Here is a 24,988-nt window from a genome sequence, read left to right on the forward strand (position 1 = left end):
CATTTCCAGTTAAATGTTGGGTGACCACATGCAAACAATTAGCTGTATTGGTTATACATCAGAGGGTGGTCATGTTTCTCGTAAGGTAAAGCAATGAAACAGGTTATGAGACAACTAGAACAGGGCTGCTCAATGCCAGTCCTTGTGGGCCACATACAGTCTAGGAAATTTAATATAAACCATTATTATTTACTGGCCCTTAAGGACTGGAGTTGAACAACCATGAGTTAGAACATGTAGCAGTTGCAAATTTGTATAATATAACCTATGTGCAACATTTGTTTACATAAAAGAAAGTGCCCAGGGTGCAGCAATATTCATTTCGTAAAAGTAAATATCAATGGAATAGCCATTTTTGTCTGTTGGTTTCAACCTGCAGTGGCTGTTTGGCATTTTCAGAATCAATGATATCATTGTGTGACATTACAGTGCCACCATGGTTATAAAACCTAATAATATGGATCAGTGGTGATGAAGTCAACAGTGGGCCCTTGTGCAGAGCTGTCTTGGGCTCCGTGTAGGGACCCTTGTTGGATGAGAAGGGTCCAGGGCCCTCTTGCACCTCCCTATATATCCAATCTCATGGTCCTATCGTCTTATACCTACATCAGTAGGAAAGCTCATATCTACTGGCACACATGGGGGGCGCATTTTTTTAATAGTTTATTAATAAGTTATATTTAAACAAATATCACACAGATTGAGATCTTATGAACTCCAACAAGAGGATACATTGCCAAAACTATCATTCTGGTCGTTTTCTGTCACCCTCTATACGCTTGATTGATGGCAATCTTCAAATCCATCTCAGTCTGGTCAATTTGCTGGGAAATTTGTTGGAGCAGAACCTGAAAAGACAGAACCAGATGACGATGTGACAGGACTAGACTTTCTACTGAGCCATCCATGGCACCATGTACAGAGATATAAAATATAGACAGAAGGTATTAGGGTAATGAAAGCTACAATAAAACAACGTTTAAACTCACCTCCCCTCTCCTCCTGCACAATGCTAACATATCTACCTGGTCCTTTTCCATGTCTGGGACCTTTAGCCACCCTGATTGGCACAACTATTGCATGTGCATGGGACATTATCTGCATGGAGTTTGTAGGTTCTCTCCATGTTTGTGTGGGTTTCCTCCCACATCCCAAAAACATTTAGTTAAGTTAATGCATGCATTCCAGTATGGTAAATATATACACAGAACTAGAATTTTGTGCTTAGTACCACTTTAATGTTTGTATTAAAGTGCTATGAGAATGTGCTTTTTAGAATCAATACAATTGTTGTGAATCATAAAAGATTAAATACATTCACAATAAAAACCACAAGAATGTTCTAAAAAAAAACCAAATTTTTTTCTTTCTGGTCAGAGATAAACTGACTGATCAGCTATAACACATTCTTGCTCTTTGTCCGACCAACTTCCTCTTCCTCCCCCACTTCCCCTTCTGAAGTTTATCCGTTCTATGTTGGTTATAGGTTGCCCTTTTTTCTAATAATCTTAGCTGGGCATTGGATATATCCGGGCTATAGTGACACTGTGGCCCAGTCGTTTCCCGACTCAATAAGCAATGTTAACCAGTGTTTACTCATTCCTTCATCCTTGTTTTTTCTTTAACTTTTGTTATTTTCTTGTTTGTTTAGTTATGTTAATTTAAATGTATATTTACTTGTTAAACTCAATAAAAATATTGAAAGATAAAATGGCGGTCAGAGGGAAGAACGCAGATAACATTGCTGGCCATGTCACCCTTACAGATAGCCAAATGCATACCTAAACAAGTAAAAATGACACTCAACAAAAAAAAATTGTAAAAAAAAAAAAAAAAAAAAAAAAAAAAAGAAAAAGAAAAAGGAAGTTCTATGTGTAGACAAGTGGCCAGGAAAATGGAACTCACATTAATTTGGTTCTGGCAGTGGAAGATTCCGGCCTCTGCATTACTCCGCTGCTCAATGCGGCGGGGAGGACTCTGGTTTGGCTTGTGGCTGGAGTCTCCGGTCCTATGAGGATCATCCTGTGACAAGAAAAAAACATGAACTAAAAGACATCCAATGTACAATTTATAGACTGCACTGCCCAAATGAAGGAACTGCAGTATATCGTTAATACTACTTAACAACAAGTGCCAAGACAAGTATGTGTGCAGCAGCACATGCTAAATAAATGCCAATTCAATGCCCACCAACCAATGGCATGCACTTCAGAATATGTTCCCTTCATCTAACCTTAATTATTTATTGTTTTAAGGATAAGGTTAGGTTTGGATGTAACAAGTTATCATCAATTTGGGAAAAATGGTGTAATCTGAACTTCAGACGGAGTGAATTTCAATGCAGTTTGCATTTTTGGGGTCTCATTCTTGCAATCACATAAGAAAGTAGAGCCAGTATAATGGCCGCACATATCCCCTTTGTAGTTCGGTATTACAGGTTGTTCGCCGACCCGTCCCGAGCCTACTGACTGAACAAGAAAGAAGAACTTGTAAAATGTTTACAGCTCAGCCTTGTGTTTCCAACAGGGTGATTGAGAGACGTTGTCCCAAATCCCTCAATTATAAAAGGGCAAGTCAGAAAATTAATGAGAAAGTAACAAAAAATACACATGATAAATTTCTGGGATAAAGATCTGGGACCCATGGATAAACTTAATTAAATATATATACCTCTATTATATGGAAAGAGTATCTATATCTCCAATGAAAGAATATTTCATTTTCTTTTACCCATTCCTTTAATTATGTCTTTCTTATAAGTTATCTTTATTACATTATCTTTTACATTATAACTTAAATTGTATCATTTTATGCGACATCATAATTTTTATTGTAACATTTATCATTTTATTGTTATACTTTGTAAACTCAGTAAAAGTTATTGTGAAACAGGGACAGAATGTTGGCAGCTCACACCAGCATGTGGCCTCTGGCAGCATTCCAAAATCTGGATCTCAAATGATCTGAAAGCAAACTGCTTCTGCTTCTGGTTGGAAATTTCATATTTCTGTAACACTATTGGTGGGTTCACCATATATTATATTGTTATTTGCAAAAGAGGGTTTCATAATTACAAAAACAGATATAAAGAAACATTTCATATATTCTTATACCTTAAGGTGCATGATAAGCCACTTTCCATGGAACCTCTGCAATCCACGGACTATGGAAGGCTCATTAACTATGAATCAGGGGTCCTCAAACTACGGCCCGCGGGACAAATACGGACCGCTGAGGTTGTCAAAAAGTTATTATACCGAGGTCACATGCAGTGTAGAAATCTGAGCAGGGTGACATTTGTATCTTCTCTATCTATTCCATTCGCCCTTTCAATACTTCTGCACCAAATAAAAAATTTTGATGAATGGTCCACTTTAAATATTGAGTAAAAAAGCATTTGCTGCCAGTAAAGTCCGGCTCTAAAACTTCACCAACTAAAACTTTACTTTTCTGCAACCAAGGCAAATCGTCAAATACAGTGACTGCTACTATTTCATTTACTTACAATAATTATATTGGACTTTTACAGAAAAGAGTACAAGGTTTTTCACATTTCTCCTTAAAAGGTGCAGGGACACAAAAAAAGCCCAGCACAATGGCAACTAAAGAGTCCCCAGATGTGTCCCTACACCCGGCTTCGGGTGCCATGCTGGGCTTTCGGTGTACCCCTGTACTGTTGAGAAGTACATCTGATTCCATACCGGCCGCAGGATTGGATCGCAACTTGGCCTCTGTGTCTGTAGAGGGTCGCCATTCCATAGGACATCTTCCAAAAGACTGTCCAGGACTTGCAAATCCCAGTCCTTGAGGTCTTCTGTCACTGGAAACATTTGGTCCACCAATTTCTGTAGGGGGACACTTCCTTTTTTAATGGCTTCCAGCTCCAGATCTGTGTCGGGGGAATATTGCTATTACTCAAGATATCATGCTACTTTTTATTACCCACTTCACTGGGATATAACACCCTGCAATAGGACTCCCCATAAAGGTAGAATATACCTAACTCCTGATCTCTGTTCCTTTCTGGTTACACCTCTATTGGGGAGATCACAAAATTATCCCTTGTATGCCCGAAAAATCCCTGCTCTTGACTGATTATATCCACTTCTCATATAGGACACCTTAAACCCGATCTGATTTTATTCACCACCAGGATATTACAATCTCCAACTCACCCTGTAACAATGGTCACCTCTGTAAGTATACGTGTGGACCCCAAAATGTCCAGGGGGCCTTACAAAAATTAAATTTTCATACCTTTGCATTTAGGTAATATTCACCAACATGCTTTATTTATTTATTTATTTATTTTTTTAAGATTAGAAACCAGATATTCAAAAAAACTAAACAAAATCTAATAATCTGAAATATGATAACAAAAAACAAGCTTTTTTTTATATTAGACATTAGATATAAACCAAAAAAAAAAAAAAAAAAAAAAAAACAGAAGCTGACATTCTCCCGATGTCAAGTAGTTATCTAGAACCTAGAAGCTGGTCAAAGCTGTATTCGAATTGGCAGAACATTTTTGTCAGCAAGAAATACCATGATGTAATTTCCCTTGTGATCAGAATGCAGAAATCAGTATTTTTAGTAGTTTGTATGAGTAATCCCATAAAGGAATGTTCCTCCTTGGTTATCATACCATCCAATATTATATTGCTCTTGGCCTTTCCTTTACCCTTCACATTGCATCCATGATCAAGAAGTCCAAAAATGTCTCCAAAACACTCACTTGCTCTTTCCAGATGTCTGGTGACACTGTCCGCTCTATGTTCCAGACTGGACAAACGGGACTCTATGTGGGTCAGATAAAGCTGATGCTTCTCTAAATCCTTCTTCAGAGAGCTTTTAAGATTCTGGATTGAAGCAAAGTGACCCTGTTACAAAATGTAAAATGCAAAATGTAAAAACTCTACAAAGCCCACCTAAAAAGCTTAGTTCAGAAGGCTGGGGAGGTTGTGATGTGGTTATTATTATTATTGCTTCCTTATGCCTGTGACTCGCACCCCCAAGACTCTACATGTAGCACCTCACCAGCACCCACCCATTGGAAATGAATGGCGGGCAGTAGTCAGTGGTTTAATAATGCCGGCTGTAAAATGTTCAATTACGGTTTCATTAAAAACCAGTGTAGCACCATAGCATATCATTTTTTGAAACCCTCACTACTTTCCACCACTACATATCCCTCCTTTTATTCTGTGATACTACCCCCTCTCCAAAGATTGTAAGCTCTTCGGGGCAGGGTCCTCGCCTCCTTCTGTGTCACTGTCTGTAGATGACCATAATTCATTTGAAAAAGTTTAATTATTATAGGCGTAATAGGCCCAAGTCCGGCCCGGGGGCCAACTGTGGCCCATCTTCAGGTTTCCACCGGCCCGATGTCTCCGTCATAAAATCAATAGGTTATGGCCTGCCAGCACTGTTGACCACAGTATAAAATACACACGTACAAAAAAAGCTATTTTTTATTTCATTAGATTTGATCAACTACAGCTTGGTGGGCATAATCGGCAGGACAGGTGTCGCCTACGTCAGTGGGTGTGTGGTGTGCGGGACCCGCATGGACCACGCCCACTCTGATTCCAAGAACGTGCTCTTCATGGAGCCCGCACTGACACCTGACTCAGCGCAATGGGAATTCCTCATGTAACCCTGGTGGGCATTTGCTGTGCTGGACATGGTTAGTGATCGGCCCCCACACATTTTCACCTCACCAAATCTGGCCTTCTTTGCAAATGTTTGGACACCCCCGGTCTAAGGTAAATCTTGGGGGGAAGCCAAATAAACTGCATGTTTTTGGAATGAAAATCATAGTACCCAGGGGATACCCCCACAAACACAGGGAGAACCTGCAAATTCCTGGCTGAGATTCCAACCTGGGACCCAGCGCTGCAAATGCCAGAGTGCTAACCACTAAGCATAACAAAAGCACCACATTTTCAATGATGAGTAAATATTGTTCAGGCCTATGATAAATTCACATCTACAACTTTAGACAGAGCAATGGAGTACTTGTCCTACAAACATTTTGTTGGTAATGCATTTCATTTTCAGAGGGGGTTTTCACGTCCAAGATTGTTTGCACAGAATAGTTGTAAATCAGTATGTGATTTTAAAATGAAATGCTGACCTTGCAGCTATGAGTATACTGAACAAATCCTGAAGACTTATTAAGAATCTTTTGGATGATACCAAAAGATGTTTGGCCCACTTGAATTAGTAAATAGCAATAAATAAATTTGTACTTCCTACAAGGTGCTGCCCAGTTGTTTGCAGCTGTGCAAGTGTGTACTTGAAGATGTCAGTTCTGGGCATGTTGTTGTAACTGCACACTGGTCACTTACCTCTTCCATGCCCCGCTCACAGACCCCCTCCTCGGTCAGATCCTGGTCAGCAGTCTGAAAAGTGTTACTGTGGGATTCTGGAGGAAAAAAAAAAAAAGTCCAATAAAACTATTTTATCTAAAAACTAACAAAAAATATTTTTTTTCTGGGAGTTAAAAACAAAATAAGATCTCAGAACTCACCAGATAGTGATTGGAGATTTGGCTGAAACCTCTGCCACTCTCTGCTTGGTGAACACCGCCTAGGGCTTTTGTGTTTCCTTTTTGACATCTAAGCAATGAACAATATGGTTATAATTGCAATTAATGCTGCAGACAGACTCATCCAGCCTGCTCACCCACCCACCCCACACACAGCCTGCCCACCTACCTACCCCACACACAGCCTGCCCAGCACTCCTCTTCTGCTGCCTCTCTGTAGCTCTCTACATGGCTTCTATTTTACTTTAGGATCAAATTCATCTCCTGAGCTTGTCTTCAAATCCCTTCACATTTCTTGTCCCACCTACCTACCCGATACACAAATCCCTCCACAGCTCTTGTACCACTTACCTTTCTGACCAGATAGAAAAATCCGCCTCTAGGCGCTCTCTTCGCTCCTCCAATTACCTACTAATGACTTCCGCATTCATAACCTCATCACACACACGGTTTCAAGACTTTTCCCCGAGCTGCCCCGACCCTCTGGAATGGTCTCCTCGTCCTATTCGGCTTGTTCTTATTTTCTGCTCATTTAAAAGAAACCTCAAAACCCAACGCTTCACCCTCACCTACCCTTCTTCTGTCTCCTAAACCCTCACTACTTCCCACCATTCCATATCCCCCTCCTATTGTGTGATACTTCCCCCACCTCCTAGATTGTAAGCTCTTTGGGGCAGGGTCCTCTCCTCCTCCTGTGTCACTGTCTGTATCTGTCTGTCATTTGCATCCTCTATTTAAAGCGGACCTAACATTTTTACTTTACAATAATAGGTAGACAACCCTTTTATTTAAAGATAAATTTAATTTAAAAGAAATAAGTACAATAATAATTGAACGTTAAATAATTTAAACCTAATTAAAAAGAAATATTATATTGTTGTATTATGAGAACTTGTTTTTGTGGTAACCTGTATCAAATTTTCTTACTGTATTTGGCTGGAGGGATTGCAGACAGTAACACTAAAACCAAAAGACAAAGGGTATCCTGCGAGATTAGGGTGTCACTATATAATTCTAGCAGGTAGTCAGCATTAGTGACAATATAGCGGTTTGTCTTTCATTCCAATACATGCACCTAAAAAAGCCGATGTGATTTTTTTTTTTTTTTTACAACACATCTACCTGCATTTAGTGCACCACACACATAAAATTCTGTAAATTTTAAGATTTTGTGCTGGTACAAAGTAAGGTTTGTTGAGATTACTGCAGCACTCCATAAATCTTATGGCTTTAGCGAATTGGTGACTCTTTCTTTTAAAGTACCTTAATTTCTGAATTCTTAGATGTTTTGGAGGGCCCAAATGGCCAATGTCTTTGTGTTAGAAAAGCATGTGACTAAAATTAAGCCAAAAAGTGAGAGAAAATCAAAACATTTAGCCAGAGGATGTTCTACGATTTACTCCAGAGAACAGAACTCTTCATTTCAGGTTGCAACAGAATAAACAATCTCATACTAGTAATAATGTGAGATGTCCCACTGCCACAGATATATCCTAAATCCCTAGCTTGCAACAAAAGAGTTCTGGTATTTTGGCAAGAGCAGCAATCTCACAGTAAAGGCCAGACATACCCATATCTGGACCCAGAGGCTTTGCAATAATCAAAGCTTACAGTTCTTGCTGATCACAGAGCTATTGGTCCGATTCTACAGGGGGCACATTGGACTGCTATAGTGGGATTTAGCTTTTACAGATAGCTTGCAGCTATGGACCACTGCTCTAACGGTGGGGAAAATGATAGACAAGGTTACAGATAGCTTGCAGCTGTGGACCACTGCTCTAACGGTGGGGAAAAAGACAGACAAGTGGTCATTTTCCTACCATCATGGAAAATATTCTTACATTGGGATGACCAGTACAAGTCTGTGATTTTAGTGCACAAAGTGCAGTTTTGTCTTTTTTTGGACAAGACCTTAAATGGGTTTGAATATTATTCTTGCTTTTCAGTGTCCAACATGACTGTCAATAATGGAGGACGAGGAGAAAATTTAGACATTAGAATATTCATCCAAATACAAATTCAAAGCTGCGGACAGTGCTAACATTTGGAGTGTAAACACTTACCCCAGTCACTGACCCTGTGGTTTGCCACTTCCTACATGATACACACATTTCCTGCGGTCTGGGCACCCAGCATGTATGACTGGCCTGCAGAGAACACAAAATTTGTCATCTCATTTTATAGGCTTGTTGGGAAGGTAAATAATTTGGGGTGGGAGGGAGAAAACTTGAAAATGGTTTCCACCAACTTCAGCCAAATTTGAAGACCCGGCTAACATCTGATACCTGTGGTTGATTACAGACATAATCTGACCGCCAACAAATGTTGACTACCAAGCTATGGATACGAGAAAGGATGCACAGGTCACAAGAGTGCTCCTGTTCAGGAAGATCAGAAGAGCACTAGACATCTTTAGGATTTACTTTGCACCCAACTCTGACCCTTGCACTGACTGTTTAACCTCACCACTTCCTCAACATTTCCTCACCACTGATCTTTTCCCCTCATTATTCTAAAATTTAATTGTCCCTCCGGTTCTGAAAAAGTTGATTCTAGACCCCTCCCTACTCCACAGCTGCCCATTTGCCATTCTTCCATGTGCTGCTAAACTATGAACTCCTACTACGTACCATACCTACGGTAACGCTCCATTGAAACTGCTTAAAGGTGGCCATGTCTCCATCATAGGAAAGTAACAAGTCATGCCAACCCTCTGGGTCTTGTAAGCCATCACTACCTTCTTGGTTTGCTTCTATTTGACTGCTACTTCCAAAATTCCTTCTGTAACACTGCTTTTCCTACGGCACTGTGTTCTGGTAGGACCCAAGGGCCAGTCCTTGGGCTTGTTCCCTTCTCCCCCGAAATCTCACCTCCTGCACACTATCCTTGGTGACACCAGCTTCCTGGTTTGCTTCCCATTTGACCGCTACTTCCATATTTCTTTCTGTAACACTCCTTGGGCTTGTTCTTTTCTCTCTGTACACCTCAGGACCATCTGTATGCAGAATCTACCCCATCCACCCCCAACTCGTGTCTCTCATGGATAATTTTTTGTGGTCTATTAGTTAAAAGATGGCTGATGAGTTTCCAAAACTCATCCTGGATAACACAAAGACCTTCATCTCCCTGTTATCATCAGATCTTCCCCCATCCGCTCCGTAATTGTTAATACCTGTTACTGTATCTCCCTTACCCTACAGGCATGCAGTCTTGGCATCACCACCAATATTCTGGCATGATTACCCCAGTCATCATCATGATTCTGCAGTTTTACAATCTCTCCATTCACAACATCCCTGGATCCGGACACTTTCACCTGCACATCATCTCGAAAACAAGCCCCTTCCTATCCCCAGGGGTTACCAGACTCCTGGAAATAAATTCTTTTATCTGGACTATTTTAACATCCTCCAGCATCCCACTAACCAGATTCTCTTCTCAATCTACACTCTATTATGAACGCTGCAACTAGATTTTCTATCCTTCTTTCAAGTCTTCATCCGCAACTTCTTTGGAGTCTATATTTGCTTCCATTTCACCTTAGAATCCAATTAAAGCTCCTGTGTATAGCTTGAAATCCTTTCATAGTTCTTGTCCTATGTACCTTTCTAACCTGATATGCAAATGCACACAATGATGTACTGATTACTTCCTCACCCATAACCTCTTCCCATGCATGGCTCCAAGACGTCTCTAGAACTGCCCCCACTTTCAGGCATGCCATAATTGTACCATCAGGCTTTCACCTACCTTCCACACTTTTTATTTTTTAATCACACCTTTAAACTTCCCTACCCAATAATATCAGTCTTCAAACTAGACTCCCCCCTCTATACCCCCCTGTGGTATATACTAGTCTCCCCCATCTTAGATTGGCTCTATTGCAAGGTGTCTTTCTGCCTCCTTGTTTATAGCCATCAAGGGCTGTATGTAGGTATTTGCTGCCCCTATTTATTGTAGAGAGCTATGTAATATACTATTTGTTTTCACCTCCAGGAGATCTTGGAGCCACGGCACCACCATAATAAGTCGATGCCATCGCTGAGCAGATTCCAGCTTCAAGAACAAACTGTGCAGCAAATCAATTGGGCACCTGGAACAATAAAAAACACAGCATCAGATCTACAGTTATGCAATCACCAATGCAAATGCTATCTGCTTACTGGGATCTGACTCAATATGTAGTGTGCCTGACCTCTGCAGGGAGACCACTGCTTACACACAGGTACATTATGCTGTACTTCAAATGCATTTAGCCAAGTCCTTAAAGAGCATTGGTCATGTGTCCCAATGATACATGGCCTCCTCAGAGGAATGGGGTTTTCTTGTCCATGTGATCCTAGTAAAGGACTAGCTGAGTGTTTGTTATGACAGCTGAGTGACTAACTAGAACAGCATGTTTAGATTCACACCACTTTATTGCAGCACCCCACGATAAAAGCACCAAGCAACGCATTGTGGTTTAAATGGCACTGCCAACACTGCCAGACGTTTTCAGGCTGTAGCAACCTGCATTGCTGAAAGACTGTTAGTGTTAAAATAAGCCTGGAGTGCCATCCACTGACACATAAGTGATAGCTCGGCTAACAAAGATAATTCATTCCAGAATTATTTTGGTGGCCTGCGGCTCTGGGCGGTGCGCCCCCCAGTGAGGTTACCAGAAGGACCAGAGCTGCGGGCCATGTTCCCCGTACAGATTGCAGGTTCAGACTTGCAATGCGGGAGTGGGCCGGTTCTAGCATCATGACGTCATTATGGGAGAAGTTTGACACACACCTCCCTGCACATGCGCAGTCCAGAGACCGTAAGTTAGTGGTCCAAAAAGATTGGCGACCACCGGTTTAAATTTTACACAAACATGCAAGTCATGGGGGCTTTCTTTTAATTCATGACCACGTTTTTATCACATTTTCTGAAGTAACAGGGCAAAATAACCTTGTGACCGCAGGGACCCCGCTGTGGGAACATCTCCTGCATTGTATTGCCCAACTTTGCTTTCCACTGTGCAGACTCAGCAGTTACACTGATAGGGTTTTAAATTTTGTAAGGGACGGGGAATAATTCCCGTTCCTCAGTGAAAGTTAACCATTTCTGACATGATGGGAGCAAAAGAATTTCCTTTGCATCTGCCAGTTTTCTTTTCTAATGCTTGCTTATTGGAACTTGTCAGGAATTTATTCACATGCATTAGTAAAAGTATAAGCAGGTTACTTTACAACCATGTAATGCACAATTAGAGTTAAATGTAGGAAAGGATCAGATCCTCTGAAGCTTTTATTGTCATCAGAGATTTACCCGCTTTGTATGTTTTAGTGACCACAACTCAAAACCTAGTTTTTCCCTAATATTAGGAATTTGTGTATAATAGAAGAAGGAAATAAAAAAAAAAAAAAAAAAAAAATATATATATATATATATATATATATATATATATATATATATATATATATAAAAAAGGAGTATAATTGAAGGAATAACCATTGTGGTGGTGTGGAACTTTACTTTAGTAAAAGTTTCTTGCACTTCCTGTTGTGTCCAATTGACATTTAATGAAGGAAAATGTTTTCCATGGGATACAGAGGCATTTACTACTTTCTGGAATTGGTATTTCTCCCAATATGTACACATATTGATCTGCAGTGGTCTGGCCTTAAATCTTATGTATAGTTTAATGTAAGATACTTACTCCAGATCCCTGTACAGCCCGCTCATATCATTCTCATATCGTCTTCTAAGGAAGCCGAATAAAGGATGCAGAAGTTCGGCAGCAGGACCCGAGCCGTGTGTGGAGGACTCTTGACATCTGCAGGTGCCCCGATCATTCCACGTGTAGGCGTAATCCTCGAGAAACTAAAACAACCAATAGCAATGAGAACTGATCTGATGTTCTAAAGACAAAACAAAGTCTTTAATAATCTCTTTGTTAAACAACTTTATGATCTTAGATTGATAGTTGGATGAGTAACAGTCCAGGCTAGAAGAAGCTTAATACACATTTCATGGTCTAGATTTTAAATGGCAACCAATGCAAATTCACTGCAACTCACCCAGGGGCTGCATTGCCAAAAATACATTTCCAGTCAACTTATTTGCAATATGTGAATAATAGTTTTTTGTTGGCATAAAGTTTGTTTTATATATATTCATAATCAATACAGCAACGAATGTAAAAAAAATCATACACTCATACTTTTCTTATATCTTAAACCTACAAGAACCTCTGACATCTGCACACAGCCGGTGTTCTTATGGACCCTTGGTGTACGACTGAAGGGTGAGGCCATGAATTGAGGGAATTGAAACCAACTTCAGCGTGGCACACATAAGAGTTTTCTGGCTAATAGAATAAGCAGCAGACCAAAGAGCTTAACAAGTTTGAGCCAAATTTGTTAAAATGAATGTTGAACCTCATGCAGCATTTTTTCCCGTTGTCTGAAGGTGGCTGTGTCCATGGAGCACTCGTGGATTGGAGACTTCCTGCGGGTCTTGGGTATGTGGCAGCAGTGGTGCCTGGAGAAAAAGATTTGATATGTTATCATTCATTAGAAAGAATTAGGGGATTTTACAAGAAATCAGATCTCCAACATCTTTGCTGCTGAAGGTTTGTCTTGAGATTGAAGATACACATTATTAGATTATTATTATTAGATTATAAGATTTCAGGGTCCCTGGTGTCTTCCCTGTATGCAGGTAACGAGCTGAGATTAGGATCACCCCCCTCTGTAAGGGAGTGCTCCTAATCCAAGCTTGTTACAGTACCTGTATATAAGACACCTGTCCACAGAAGCAATCAATCAGATTCCATACTAGCCACCATGGCCAAGACCAAAGAGCTGTCTAAGGATGTCAGGGACAAGATTGTAGACCTACACAAGGCCGGACCGGGCTACAAGACTATCGCCAACCAGCTTGGTGAGAAGGTGAAAACAGTTGGCGTGTTAATTTGCAAATGGAAGAAACACAAAATGACTGTCAGTCTCCCTCGGTCTGGGGCTCCATACAAGATCTCCCCTCGTAGAGTTGCAATGATCATGAGAACGGTGACACAGCAGCCCAGAACTACACGGGGGGAACTTGTCAATGATCTCAGGGCAGCCGGGACCATAGTCACCAAGAAAACACTTGGTAATACACTGCACTGTGAAGGCCTGAAACCTTGCAGATCCCGCATGGTCCTCCTGCTCATGATAGCCCGTCTGCAGTGTGCCAATAACCATCTGAATGATCCAGAGGAGAACTGGGTGAAAGTGTTGTGGTCAGATGAGACCAAAATTAAGCGCTTTGGCATCAACACAACTCGCCGTGTTTGGGGGAGGTGGAATGCTGCCTTTGACCCCAAAAACACCATGCTCATCGGGGACACATTATGCTTTAGAGGTGTTTTTCTGCTAAGGGGCCAGGATACGTTCTTCACATCGAAGGGACAATGGACAGGGCCATGTACCATCAAATCTTGGGTGAGCACCTTCTTCCCTCAGCCAGGGCAATGAAAATGGGTCGTGGATGGGTATTCCAGCATGACAATGACCCAAAATACATGGCCAAGGCAACAAAGAATTGGCTCAAGAAGAAGCAAATAGTGGCCTAGCCAGTCTCCAGACCATAATCCCATAGAAAATCTGTGGGGGGAGCTGAAGGTTCGAGTTGCAAACATCAGAATCAAAACCTTACTGACTCGGAGAGGATCTGCAAAGAGGAATGGGACAAAATCCCTCCTGAGATGTGTGCAAACCTGGTGGACAACTACAAGAAACGCCCAACCTCTGTGATTGCAAACAAGGGGTTTGCCACCAAGTACTAAGTCACCTTTTGCGAAGGGATCAAATACTTATTTCGCACATCAAGCTCTGACTTTTGAGCACTTGGTTTTTGAGGGTTTTTTTGTTCTTATTCCAACTCTCACACCTACAATAAACCTACCATTACAATTATAGACCGGTCATGTCTTTGTCAGAGGGCAAACGTACAAAATCAGCACGGGGTCAAATACTTCTTTCCCTCACTGTAAGCAGACATGTCTTTTCTTTTTTTACATGTACAACGCAGGAAAATACACTTTGCTGGATAACCTAGTCTACAAAAAGGTTTAGAAAACTCAATGCATGTAAAATAAATAAAAAGCAAAATTCTTGCACCATTGTGGGCCTTTAAATTATTATAATAGCTGCAACATATCTCCCCTCCTATTCTGTGATACTTCCCCCACCTCCTAGAGTGTAAGCTCCTCGGCAGAGGGTCCTCTCCTCCTCCTGTATCACTGTCTGTATTAGTCTGTCATTTGCAACCCCTATTTATTGTACAGCACTGCGTAATATGTTGGCACTATATATATCCTGTTTATTATTTTTACCAACATATTACACAGCGCTGTACATTAAATAGGGGGTGCAGTCTTTATAAAAAATGATTATTTTGAAGAATCATATTGTGCAAAATTCTGTACATGCTATAACGATACGATCGTTCAAATATAATCCACCAATAATGTACACAATAGAAACGATCGTTCAAACAATGCAGGAAGTGAAATGAACAGGAAAAAGTATATCACAGAACAAGCCATGATCACCATACACACAATAGGTTACGAACAATCATCGCCCAATCAGATCTGCCAGAACAGTTGTTCGTTTCCAGCGAGATTTCTCATGCATCTGTGCCGTTGTGCACTTTTTTGGTTTACAATTATCAAATGATCCGTTGTGGATCATTAATTTCTAATGACAATTATTGCACATGTGTACGCAGCCTTAGTCAGGGCTATTTAGAATGATAGTGTGTGACTCCCCTTAGATTGTAAGCTCTTTGGGACAGGGTCCCCTCCTCTCCTGTGTCACGGTCTGTCATTCGCAAGTCCTATTTAATGTACAGCACTGCATAGTATGTTGGCACTATATAAATACTATTTATTATTAATAATAATACCATAGACACATCCATGTGCAGTAACACAGTATACACAATGATTAATAAACATGATGACACAATATTCCTTACCTGCGAATCTTCTTCTCTTTGGCAGGAATACAAGACATATTTCAGTTTGATCAGTCTTCCTTCCTTGTTACAAAAAAAAAATCCCAATCATTGAAGGATAATATAATGTTATAGAATATATCCAATTCTACATATTGTATGCATCCAATCCTCACATATTACCTACTAACCAGCCTCTGCACACCTCCAGCCAGCCCAGCATAGGGAAGAAGATCAATTTGTAACCTGGGGATCAGCTGGGGGATTCCTGCCCATTAACCCTTTCCTGGACATGCTGAATCCTAAAGCTTTATTGAAGTCTTTGAACACACTTACCAACATAACCCACAACAACCAATAGGAATTCTCCAATTCTTTGACTGCCACATTTTTAATTATTTTTCATGTTTGAAAACTGACCACACTGGGCATTTATCCATTAAATTGATGTATGTAATATGGAAAGATATTTTTTATTTTTTGGATATTGTGGGAAGCTTCCCCTGAATCTGTTGTTGTCTGCGTCCCTGCTAGGGGGATTCAACCCCAATATTTGTCCCTGTGACCATTGTAATAATCCAGCATTTGGAGTTGTTATTACAGCAATAGGGGAGGGGAATTCCTCTACTGGGGACACCTCTCTGGGGTGAAATGGAGAGATCTTTCATTTCCTGTTGTGTCTTTAGGATAGGAAGTCAAGGTAAATCTCCCAAGCAGAAAATAACTTTTTAGGGGGTTTACCCCTTCCATGCTCTATTCAAGCCAAATTGTTGGCTGCATGGACATTCCAACCAATTACTTAGGGGTGTCACACATACACGGGGTGGTCTTACACTTTAATATTAAGTCACTGTTGCATCCTCTTTGCTATGCTATGTCACTGCTGTGACTGTAGCGATGTTGGAGTCGGGGGATGGATCTGCAGAATAGTGGGGGACACAGATATTCCACACCCCAGAAGTATTCAATGATGGCAAAATGATGGTGGCTGCAGCACTGGAATGGGGAAAGGTAGGAAACACTGAACACCAGAGAGGTGAAGAAGCTTTGAAGGACAGCGTTAGGTATTGTATTGATTGGCATCACATGGGTTAGGCATTCCTATACCAGGTGGAGATGACCCTAAAGCAGGTCAAATGCAGGTTAAAGGCACCTGTCAGGAGTTCTCAAGGAGCTCAGTAGCATCTCAAACCAACATCCAAGTCCAGGCCCATTGTTAAAATGGATCAGAATATTAAATGAAGAGATTTGGAGCAGATACTGGAGCAGTTACATGAAATGAGGTGACCCCCCGGATCCGTCCTCCTTTCCAAATGCTGGGTGACTGGAATGGGGACACAATGCTTCAAGCAGCCAATCGGTGGCTAAATTAGCAATTAAGATGATTAAATTTGGGGCGCCATTACTTATTTCCCGCTCACTTCCTGTCCTGCTGACAAGGTTTACTAGACAGGAAGTGAGAGAAAATCTCCCAAGGAGACACAGGCGGGTATATAATAGTCGTGTTTGAGAAGTAAAAGTTACATTCCGTTGGATTTTTCTTTCTTTCTGTTGTAATGACCTGTTTATTTTGTGAGTGGTAAAAGGGTTGTCTCTGAGACAGGAAGTGAAGGAAAATTATGGAACCTGGGACAACAGTGAACACCCGACAGGGGTTTTAATGCCTACAGAAAAAAAATGAACAACTAAAACAGTTTTGGCCTAAAGAACGCATTTGAAAGTCTACAATTCAATAAATGAACATTAATATTACAAATGCCTTATATACTAGGGCCTAGGACAAACATGGCAGAATGTGTCTCCATGACTACATTAGATTACATCTATCCTACTGTCTTCTTACTGTTGCCCAGGTCAAACATGGCGGAATTATTCTCCATGCTACGCAAAATTATATCAGTCCTACTAGCACCTCGCTACTGCCCAAAACAAACATGGCGGCGCAATGCTCTCGCTTCTCGGGAAACAGGTTGATGACGTCACTGATGCAGAAACACTGACGCGGGTAGTTTGAATCAGAGAAACTCTGTTGTGAGGGCTCTTCCGGGGTGAGGGTGGCAGGTAAGGCCCGAGAGCCGTCATTGTATTGTTATTTGACTCATTGGTGTCCAAATGATTTAGTGACAGACTCACAGTTATATGTCAGAGCTATATAAATGTATAATAATAGTGTGTGACTGTGGGGGGACATTAGAGTGTCAGCTCCTCTGTACAGAGACTGGTGGGACTGGCTCAGTGATCTTTGTACAGCACTATGGTATATGTTGGAGCTATATAAATGTATTATAATAGTGTGTGACTGTGGGGGACATTAGAGTGTCAGCTCCTCTGTACAGTGACTGATGGGACTGGCTCAGTGTTTCTGATTGGTTTATCATTCTTGTTTATATTTTACAGGTGTTGCAGCAATGTTGTTGCCATGGTGATGAATCGTTCCCTTCTTACCCCATATTTCGGGATCACATTTTGAGAATATGATTGGCCTGATATTCACACAATGTCACATGACTCCACACAGTGAATTGACTGGGGAGAAGGTCCGGTGTCTCCGCTGGGATTTATTTTTATATCAATGAATTTCTTATATTTTATTGACCGATGAATGATAAATATAAATTTGCACCATGCACAGACAGACGGGGGCGGCCGAGAGGGGAACCAGCCTGGCTAAAATCTTCTTTGGGAGTTTGGAAGATGAACCGGCCAAGAAGTCATCAAAAGGAGTTCTGGGGCCCCACAACATGCGCAAACGTCACCGGCCCCATTCTCTTTCCAGCTCGGGGTCTGAGGACTCCCCCAGCCCCTCGGTGTCAAAGAAAGCCGCACTACATAAATACAACAAAGTTGGCAAATCCAGAACGCCATTGGCGAGGAGACCGCGGCCTGTGACCGTGGAAGGAACATCTGCTGATACCAACACCACTGATAAGGATTACATCCTGTTCAGTCCAGCACAGCAGGCGTCCATATTGGAGAAACAGAAGAGACAGGGCCAGAATACCAGTGCCAACCTGTCCGTGTCTGTTCTAGCGCCCCCTGTTGGACTGGACCGCACGTTGTTGGAGAACAGTCTTGCTGCTACTGGTAAGTTGTAGGCTGATTTTTTTAAAGCTATTTAAAATAGACTATCATGGGTGAACCTGGGCAATCCTGCCAACCTGGATGAACTTCTTTAAATCATTTGCTTTTATTTGTCAAATGTTTTTAATACTGGACCAGATGCACTTCAGATTTGCTGGGTTGCTCAGATTCCCCTATAATAGTCTCTCTTCTCCAGCCTTGGAGAGCTTTGATAAATCAGAGCCACTGGGAAGTGACCATGTAAATTAAAAAAAAATTGGTCAGCTTTACTTTCGCAGACCCGCCGGTGGTTTTCTGAATCCGGTTCTGCATAATTCCGGAATCTTCCTTTGTCCCGGGGCGCAGGAAGCGCCGCCCGCCACCATCTTCTTTATGCCTACATCACCTGACTGCGTATTTGCGAGATCCGGTTATGTAGGCTGCGGCAGATGGGTGGAGGCGGGGAAAGAAAGCCGATCTCCCTGTGAATGCGTATGATCAACATTTACTTTTACCCCATTGAAGAAACAGCTCCTTCTGCGCATGCCTGAGATTGCGCATGTGCCAAAGAATCAGCCAGAAGCCTCCTGGGATGCATGACGTATGTATTCCAGGAGGCTCTCCGCTCCCATTCAGTCTTTATTGCCAATGCAATGAATGACAGGACAGGCCGGAGACAGCCAGACTGGGAGAAAAAGAACCAGGTGATACAGGAGGTCCTGCCGCCAGGAAATGAGGGCGGCTTTATATGCATTGCTGCAGCTTCTGATGCACATTATGAGAAGCTCACAGTGTGCAGTGAAATCAGAGTTGAGGGGAAGTTTTTTTAAAGGGGGGGCAGGTATGAAGCCCAGTTGCATAAACCAATGCTCCATATTATTTTTTCACTGCTGGTTCACAGAAAATTTCTGTTCAGTTTAATCCTTGCTTGCTTCATGTCAGTGGCTCCCTAAGGAATGCTTCTGATATATTTAATAATTTCTATATATATATCCACATCCTCAAAAGATACATTTTTGCTTTCAGACAGTAACTATGGATTAAGTGTTTCTATTTGATTTACAGATCCGATTCACAACTTTTTCTCCCCAGGTCACAGCGTCCACATGGCCGTTCCGGAGGATTTGGCAGACAAGCTACTTCTGGCTAGTTGGGGTTTACCTGGAGCCGTCCTGGAGAAATATGGCCACCTAGGGGTGGTGCAGATGTTTGAGTGGCAGGCAGAATGCCTGATGTTGGGGCAGGTTCTCTCTGGGAAGAACCTGGTCTATTCTGGTGAGTGCTGCCATGATGTTCATGCTCCAGCTGAGATCTGGATGTCTTGTGTTGTGCATGTGACCTATACCTTCCTGATTATTATTGTGTATCAGAAGTTTTATCAAGAAATAGAATTTAATATAACAACTTATTCCATAAATGTTAACAATAAGGAAAGTATTGAGCATTCTCAATAATGGTGGGGCCTGGCATTTGTCACATACAGCACATTGTAGGTAATTGTGAGGTCCAGAGATTCTCACGTGCAGTGCAGTGCTACAGCCTACAACCACATACATTGTACATGCAGAGCATGGTGGATCAGTGGGTAGCAGTCCGGCCTTTGCAGCACTGGGTCCCAGATAAGAATCCCTGCCAGGACATTATCTGTATACGTCTGTAATCCCTGCCAGGACATTATCTGTATACGTCTCTTCTCAAGGGAGAATAGATTCAGTTCAGCTAATCTCTCCTCATAGCTGAGCTCCTCCATTCCTTTTATTAGTTTAGTTTCTCTCCTCTGCACTCTCTCCAATCCCACAATGTCCTTTTTGTGGTGCCCAGAACTGCACTGCATATTCCAGATGTGGTCTGACAAATGCTTTGTACAGGAACAGGATTATGTATCTATCTCTGCAGTCTGTTCCTCTTTTATTACAGTACATTGCTATCTTTATATATTGCAGCTTTAAATATCTCACACGGGCAGATAACTGTGGAAACATTGGAGCTGGATCCTCATTTGGGCCAGTAATTTAGGCTCTATTACGGCCTGTGTTGGGCAGAATTTTTTTCATATTTCCTGTGTGTTCCGCATGACAGGAATTAGGAATATTGCTACCTGAATAAGACACAAATGTATAATCAGAGTATCTAACCACTCACCACATTATTATCTGTGTCCCCCGGACTGCATTCAGTGTTACCTCCTGCAGACCACCTCACTGTCCACAAGTGACCCCGGTGGTCCCCTGAAGGAACTACTGATTCCAGAAGGGCAAACAGCAATCTGTCCCTCCTGGAATAATAGGTTAGTGCACTTCAGATAAAAATGTCTCTTGAACACAGTGCCATGCAGCAGGGTGGGCATTAGGTAAAGTATTTCCTGTCCTAATTTACAGATGGACTTTCAAATGCTGGAACTTCATCAGATTTCACTTTTCTCTCTGCAGCTCCAACAAGTGCCGGGAAAACTCTGGTGGCCGAACTGCTGATCCTAAAGAGAGTCCTGGAGACCCGGAAGAAAGCTTTATTCATCCTCCCCTTCGTGTCTGTAGCCAAAGAGAAAACCTATTACTTACAGGTGATTCGCCACTTCCACCTGCAGGCTCACTTCATAAAGACTGTCAATCTCTCATTCAGCAATATTTTCCCAATGCCGCGTTATGTTTAGCTTCAATCTCCAAGGGTTTAACAGAAATGTTCAACACTTCTCATTCAGCCCGCTGTGTAAATGGTGTTATTTCTGCAGTGCTTTGCCATCGCTATACTATCAGCATTACTCTAACTGCTTGTATAGTGAATCTGTTTAAAATGTATTTAGAGAGATTATTACAGGGGTTATGCAATGCATCTTGGAGCTATGGCACACTAGCAGTAATGCCATTGGTGACAAATTGCCGGTGACAGGATCACTCTATGGAGTAGATTAAATTCTTCCAGACACTGCCTTACTGACTGGATAAGGAGGCAAGTAAAGGGTGCCCCAGGGTGCATATAGGCCTGATTTATTACAGCCCTCCAAGGCTGGAGAGGATACACTTCCATCAGTGAAATTGGGTGATCCAGCAAACCTGGAATGGATCTGAGAAAGGATTCAAAATATTTGCTAGCAAATAGAAAATGACTTTGAAGAAATCCTATTCAGGTTTGCTGGGTCACCCAGGTTCACTGATGAAAGTGTATCCTCTCCAGCTTTGGAGACCTATAATAAATAAGGCCCAAAGTCTCTGCTCTGCATTGCAACCCTGATGCTGATAAGTTATTCTCAGCATCATGATCATAGTCAAGACCCTGTCACCAACCTAAAAAAATGAGCAAGCAAAAGCAGCCATACACATGGCCTGATTTTTGTTTGTTTGACGAACATCAAATTCGTCAAAAACTGATTTTAAGATACTTTTCAATTGTTTATTTTTTTTCAATTAGGCAAGGCTTTTTTCATGCTATTTGGATTGGGTATCCGTCTCCTAAACTTATGATATTTAGTCTCCATGGCCTTTGGTAATACAAATTATTAATATTATAATACAGTGTTTGTATAGCGCCAACATATTACGTAGCGCTGTACAAAGTCCATAGTCATGTCACTAGCTGTCCCCCAAAAGGGCTTACAATCTATTGTCCCTACTATAGTCAAATATACTATGTATATGTATGTACTATATATTTAATACAGTCTAAGGCCATTTTTGAGGTGAAGCCAGTTAACTTAAATGCATGTTTTTGGGAGGAAACCGGAGTACCCGAAGGAAACCCACACAAACACGGGTAGAACCTGCAAACTCTATTTAGTTGGCAAACAAGATGAAAGTATATCAGATACTTGTAATTGATCACAAATACTTTTTGGTCAAAAATTACATCAGGAGCAAGTTGCATAGTATAGGTCCAGCATACATTCTTTACTTGCAGTGTTTTTTTCTTTCCATAAATAATTTCTTTTTTATTTGCAATGTGCTACAAAATGTGGCTACTTTAGGATGAGGCAACTCCCCAGCACAACTTTCTTTCTCCCTTCTCCTCTGGGGAATTCTGCCCCAGTTCTGATGCCCGCGATATCATATTTTATGTGGCTGCAAGGTAAGGAGAAGAGAACACTAAGAATTACTGGGGCTGCTGACTTGACGTCCAAGATGGTAAAGCCCAGAATCAGATCCTATTGATATTGTACAGGACTGCAGGGGTGGGGGACATATATATTGGGACATTTTTTATTGGGAGACCGGAGACATATGTTTCCATTATTTAGGACATTGGCTCTTTTCCAAGGGATTGCTATGGTTTAATTTTTTTGGGGCTCTGGATTCTGGAATGGGAAGGAAAGTTCTAGGTGGACCTTCCCATTCTAGCCCTGAAAATAAAATTAAACCATAGCAACCTTTTTTACAAGAGCTCATGTCCTAAATAATGGAGAAATATATCTCCCATCCAGGACCCATCCCTGCAGTCCTGTACAATGATCGCAGTCCTGATTCCCATTGGAAAGGTGGTTTTGATTTGATATAAATTTTGTTTTTTTTTTACTTTGCTATCTCCACTACTTGCTTTGCCCTTTACAAAGCACAGGCTCTGATGCTGCTTCGGCTTTGTGAGCGGCAACACTATGATGTCCTCTTCTCATACTGCGAATAATGAGGTATATGACTGGGAGCTAATAGCCGGAAGATTATACATAATAGCTTTGATTGGAACAGGCAGAAAAAATTGCATTTTTATTATTACATTTTAATTGCTGTTTTCTTAAATCCCTGCACATTTCAGAACCTTTTCCAGGAGGTCGGGGTTCGGGTGGAAGGGTACATGGGCAGCTCAGCCCCTACCTGCGGTTTCTCTTCTCTGGATGTCGCCGTCTGCACCATTGAGAAAGCTAACGGCTTGGTGAACCGGCTAATAGAAGAAAACAAGATTGACTTGTTAGGTAAGTTTTGTCTGAGGGATAACATTGTACACATGCAGTTCTGTGTGTGGTCACGGCTGTATTTTAAAGGCTTTGCCAGTGAAGCTGACACCATTTGTGTCACCTCCAGTCATTATTTTCTGCCTGATAAAGTGCATTGTTCTGTGACCACATTTGGAATTAGTTCATTTTGTTTGCCTGAAAATGATTTGTGCACTTGCAGTTTTATCTTTTGTATGTTTGAAGTGCTCCCTCTTGTGCCTCTCTGTATTTCATGTGCAAGACTTAGCATCCTTTGTGATTGCCAAGCTTACCAGAGTAGATGTGGTTGATGGCTTTTTTTCCTTTATTGTACCTGGTAATCGTGCTAATAACACACTTACTGTTCTTCAGAATAATCATTCACTCCACTCTATGAGGGAGCAGTGTTGTCACTCTAGGATATAACTACAAATATCTCACCCCTCTCTTCTCAGCTCTAAAGCACAGGGGGGGAAGAGTTGATTAAGATATATTGCTGTTTCTGTCACCTAACACCTTTTATATTTCCTCTCTTGCCCAGGGATGATGGTGGTGGACGAATTGCACATGTTGGGAGATTCACATCGGGGATACTTACTGGAACTTCTCCTCACTAAGGTCCAATATGTCACTCAGAAAAGAGCAGTCTTGTGAGTAAATATATATGAAGCCTATTTCAGGGCATAAAAAAACCATCCCTCCCATCTTTTACTCCCATCAATTCCCAGATTAAAAAACTTGATTTCACTATCTGTGTCTACTGCTGGTGCTGTTTTCAAGGACAGAGATGGATCATCTAGCACTGTTGTCTGTCTGTAACTGATCCTCCTGCCATGTGTCATCATGTTGTTCAGTGTTCTGGAACACGAAAAGACTTTGATGCTGAACAACCATTAGGAAGTATGTACAATCCCCAGGCAGTAGCATGTAGAAAACTTAAAATGGTCCTATACTAAGAGACGATGTGGGCCGCCATTTCTGACTTGGTTCTTAAATATACAGCTTGTCTAGTTGATGTTCTGATCCTCGGCCTTTATTACCTGCTGAATCACTGACCCAGAATGAGGAGGCAGCTCATGTGTTCACATTGCCACACAGTTATCTGCTATGTGTGACTGAAACTGCTAAAAACCAAAAGATCAGCTTTACATCCAGTCAGATAGCATGGAGTAACTTGCATCAACTCTCAATATAAGACCTCTTGCATGACTTGGAAGTCATGTGACTACACATCTTAAGTAGAAATGGAATAAAAATGGACCTATACTGAGAAACTGTTGAAACCAAAGATCGGCTTTACACCCAGGCAGACAGCATAGAGTAACTTGCATCATCTATCAATATAAGACCTTGTGCATGACTTGCAAGTCATGTGACTACACATTGTAAGTACAAGGGACTTTTATTTCACTCTGGCCGTAACCATCACCAACAACATAATAACAGAAACTGAGAACAGGAAACCGGTGCAATATCCTATCCTGTATAAAGATGTTTTATAGTGC

At 41.4% G+C, this 24,988-nt stretch overlaps 2 protein-coding genes across 3 annotated transcripts in view; one reads left to right on the forward strand and one right to left on the reverse strand.

Annotated features, from left to right (window-relative positions):
- Positions 1-641: 641 nt before the first annotated feature.
- Positions 642-15,766, reverse strand: LOC140323027 (uncharacterized). 2 transcript variants are annotated; one of them, XM_072399767.1, is made up of 12 exons: positions 15,710-15,766; positions 15,548-15,610; positions 12,958-13,060; positions 12,237-12,400; positions 10,541-10,643; positions 8,614-8,697; positions 6,533-6,620; positions 6,351-6,427; positions 4,736-4,859; positions 3,702-3,889; positions 1,906-2,022; positions 642-848 (listed from the first exon to the last, which is right to left on the reverse strand). In XM_072399767.1, the coding sequence occupies exons 2-12, from the start codon at positions 15,583-15,585 to the stop codon at positions 765-767; spliced, it is 1,170 nt and encodes a 389-aa protein (XP_072255868.1). In that variant the 5' UTR covers positions 15,586-15,610; positions 15,710-15,766; the 3' UTR covers positions 642-764. The 2 variants fall into 2 exon arrangements, with proteins under 2 accessions (XP_072255868.1, XP_072255862.1); XM_072399761.1 differs by having other exon boundaries at positions 4,736-4,880; positions 15,710-15,765.
- A 2,165-nt stretch (positions 15,767-17,931) lies between these two features.
- Positions 17,932-24,988, forward strand: part of POLQ (DNA polymerase theta) — a 44,739-nt gene continuing 37,682 nt past the window's right edge. The window contains exons 1-5 of the mRNA XM_072398454.1: positions 17,932-18,610; positions 19,679-19,861; positions 21,016-21,146; positions 23,327-23,483; positions 24,025-24,133. Coding sequence (XP_072254555.1) covers positions 18,151-18,610; positions 19,679-19,861; positions 21,016-21,146; positions 23,327-23,483; positions 24,025-24,133 — 1,040 coding nt within the window. The 5' untranslated portion in view covers positions 17,932-18,150. The remainder of the gene's footprint in view (positions 18,611-19,678; positions 19,862-21,015; positions 21,147-23,326; positions 23,484-24,024; positions 24,134-24,988) is intronic.

Source organism: Pyxicephalus adspersus, chromosome 1, assembly GCF_032062135.1.
Source record: "Pyxicephalus adspersus chromosome 1, UCB_Pads_2.0, whole genome shotgun sequence".
Taxonomy (NCBI): Eukaryota; Metazoa; Chordata; class Amphibia; order Anura; family Pyxicephalidae; genus Pyxicephalus; species Pyxicephalus adspersus.

Coding starts and splice junctions, on each gene's coding strand:
- LOC140323027 (XM_072399761.1), bottom strand. CDS start 15,585: ATGTCTTGTATTCCTGCCAAAGAGAAGAAGATTCGCAG. Junction 13,061..15,547: donor AAAGAGAAGAAGATTCGCAG/GTAAGGAATATT, acceptor CTTTTTCTCCAG/GCACCACTGCTGCCACATAC. Junction 6,428..6,532: donor AAATCTCCAATCACTATCTG/GTGAGTTCTGAG, acceptor TTTTTCCTCCAG/AATCCCACAGTAACACTTTT.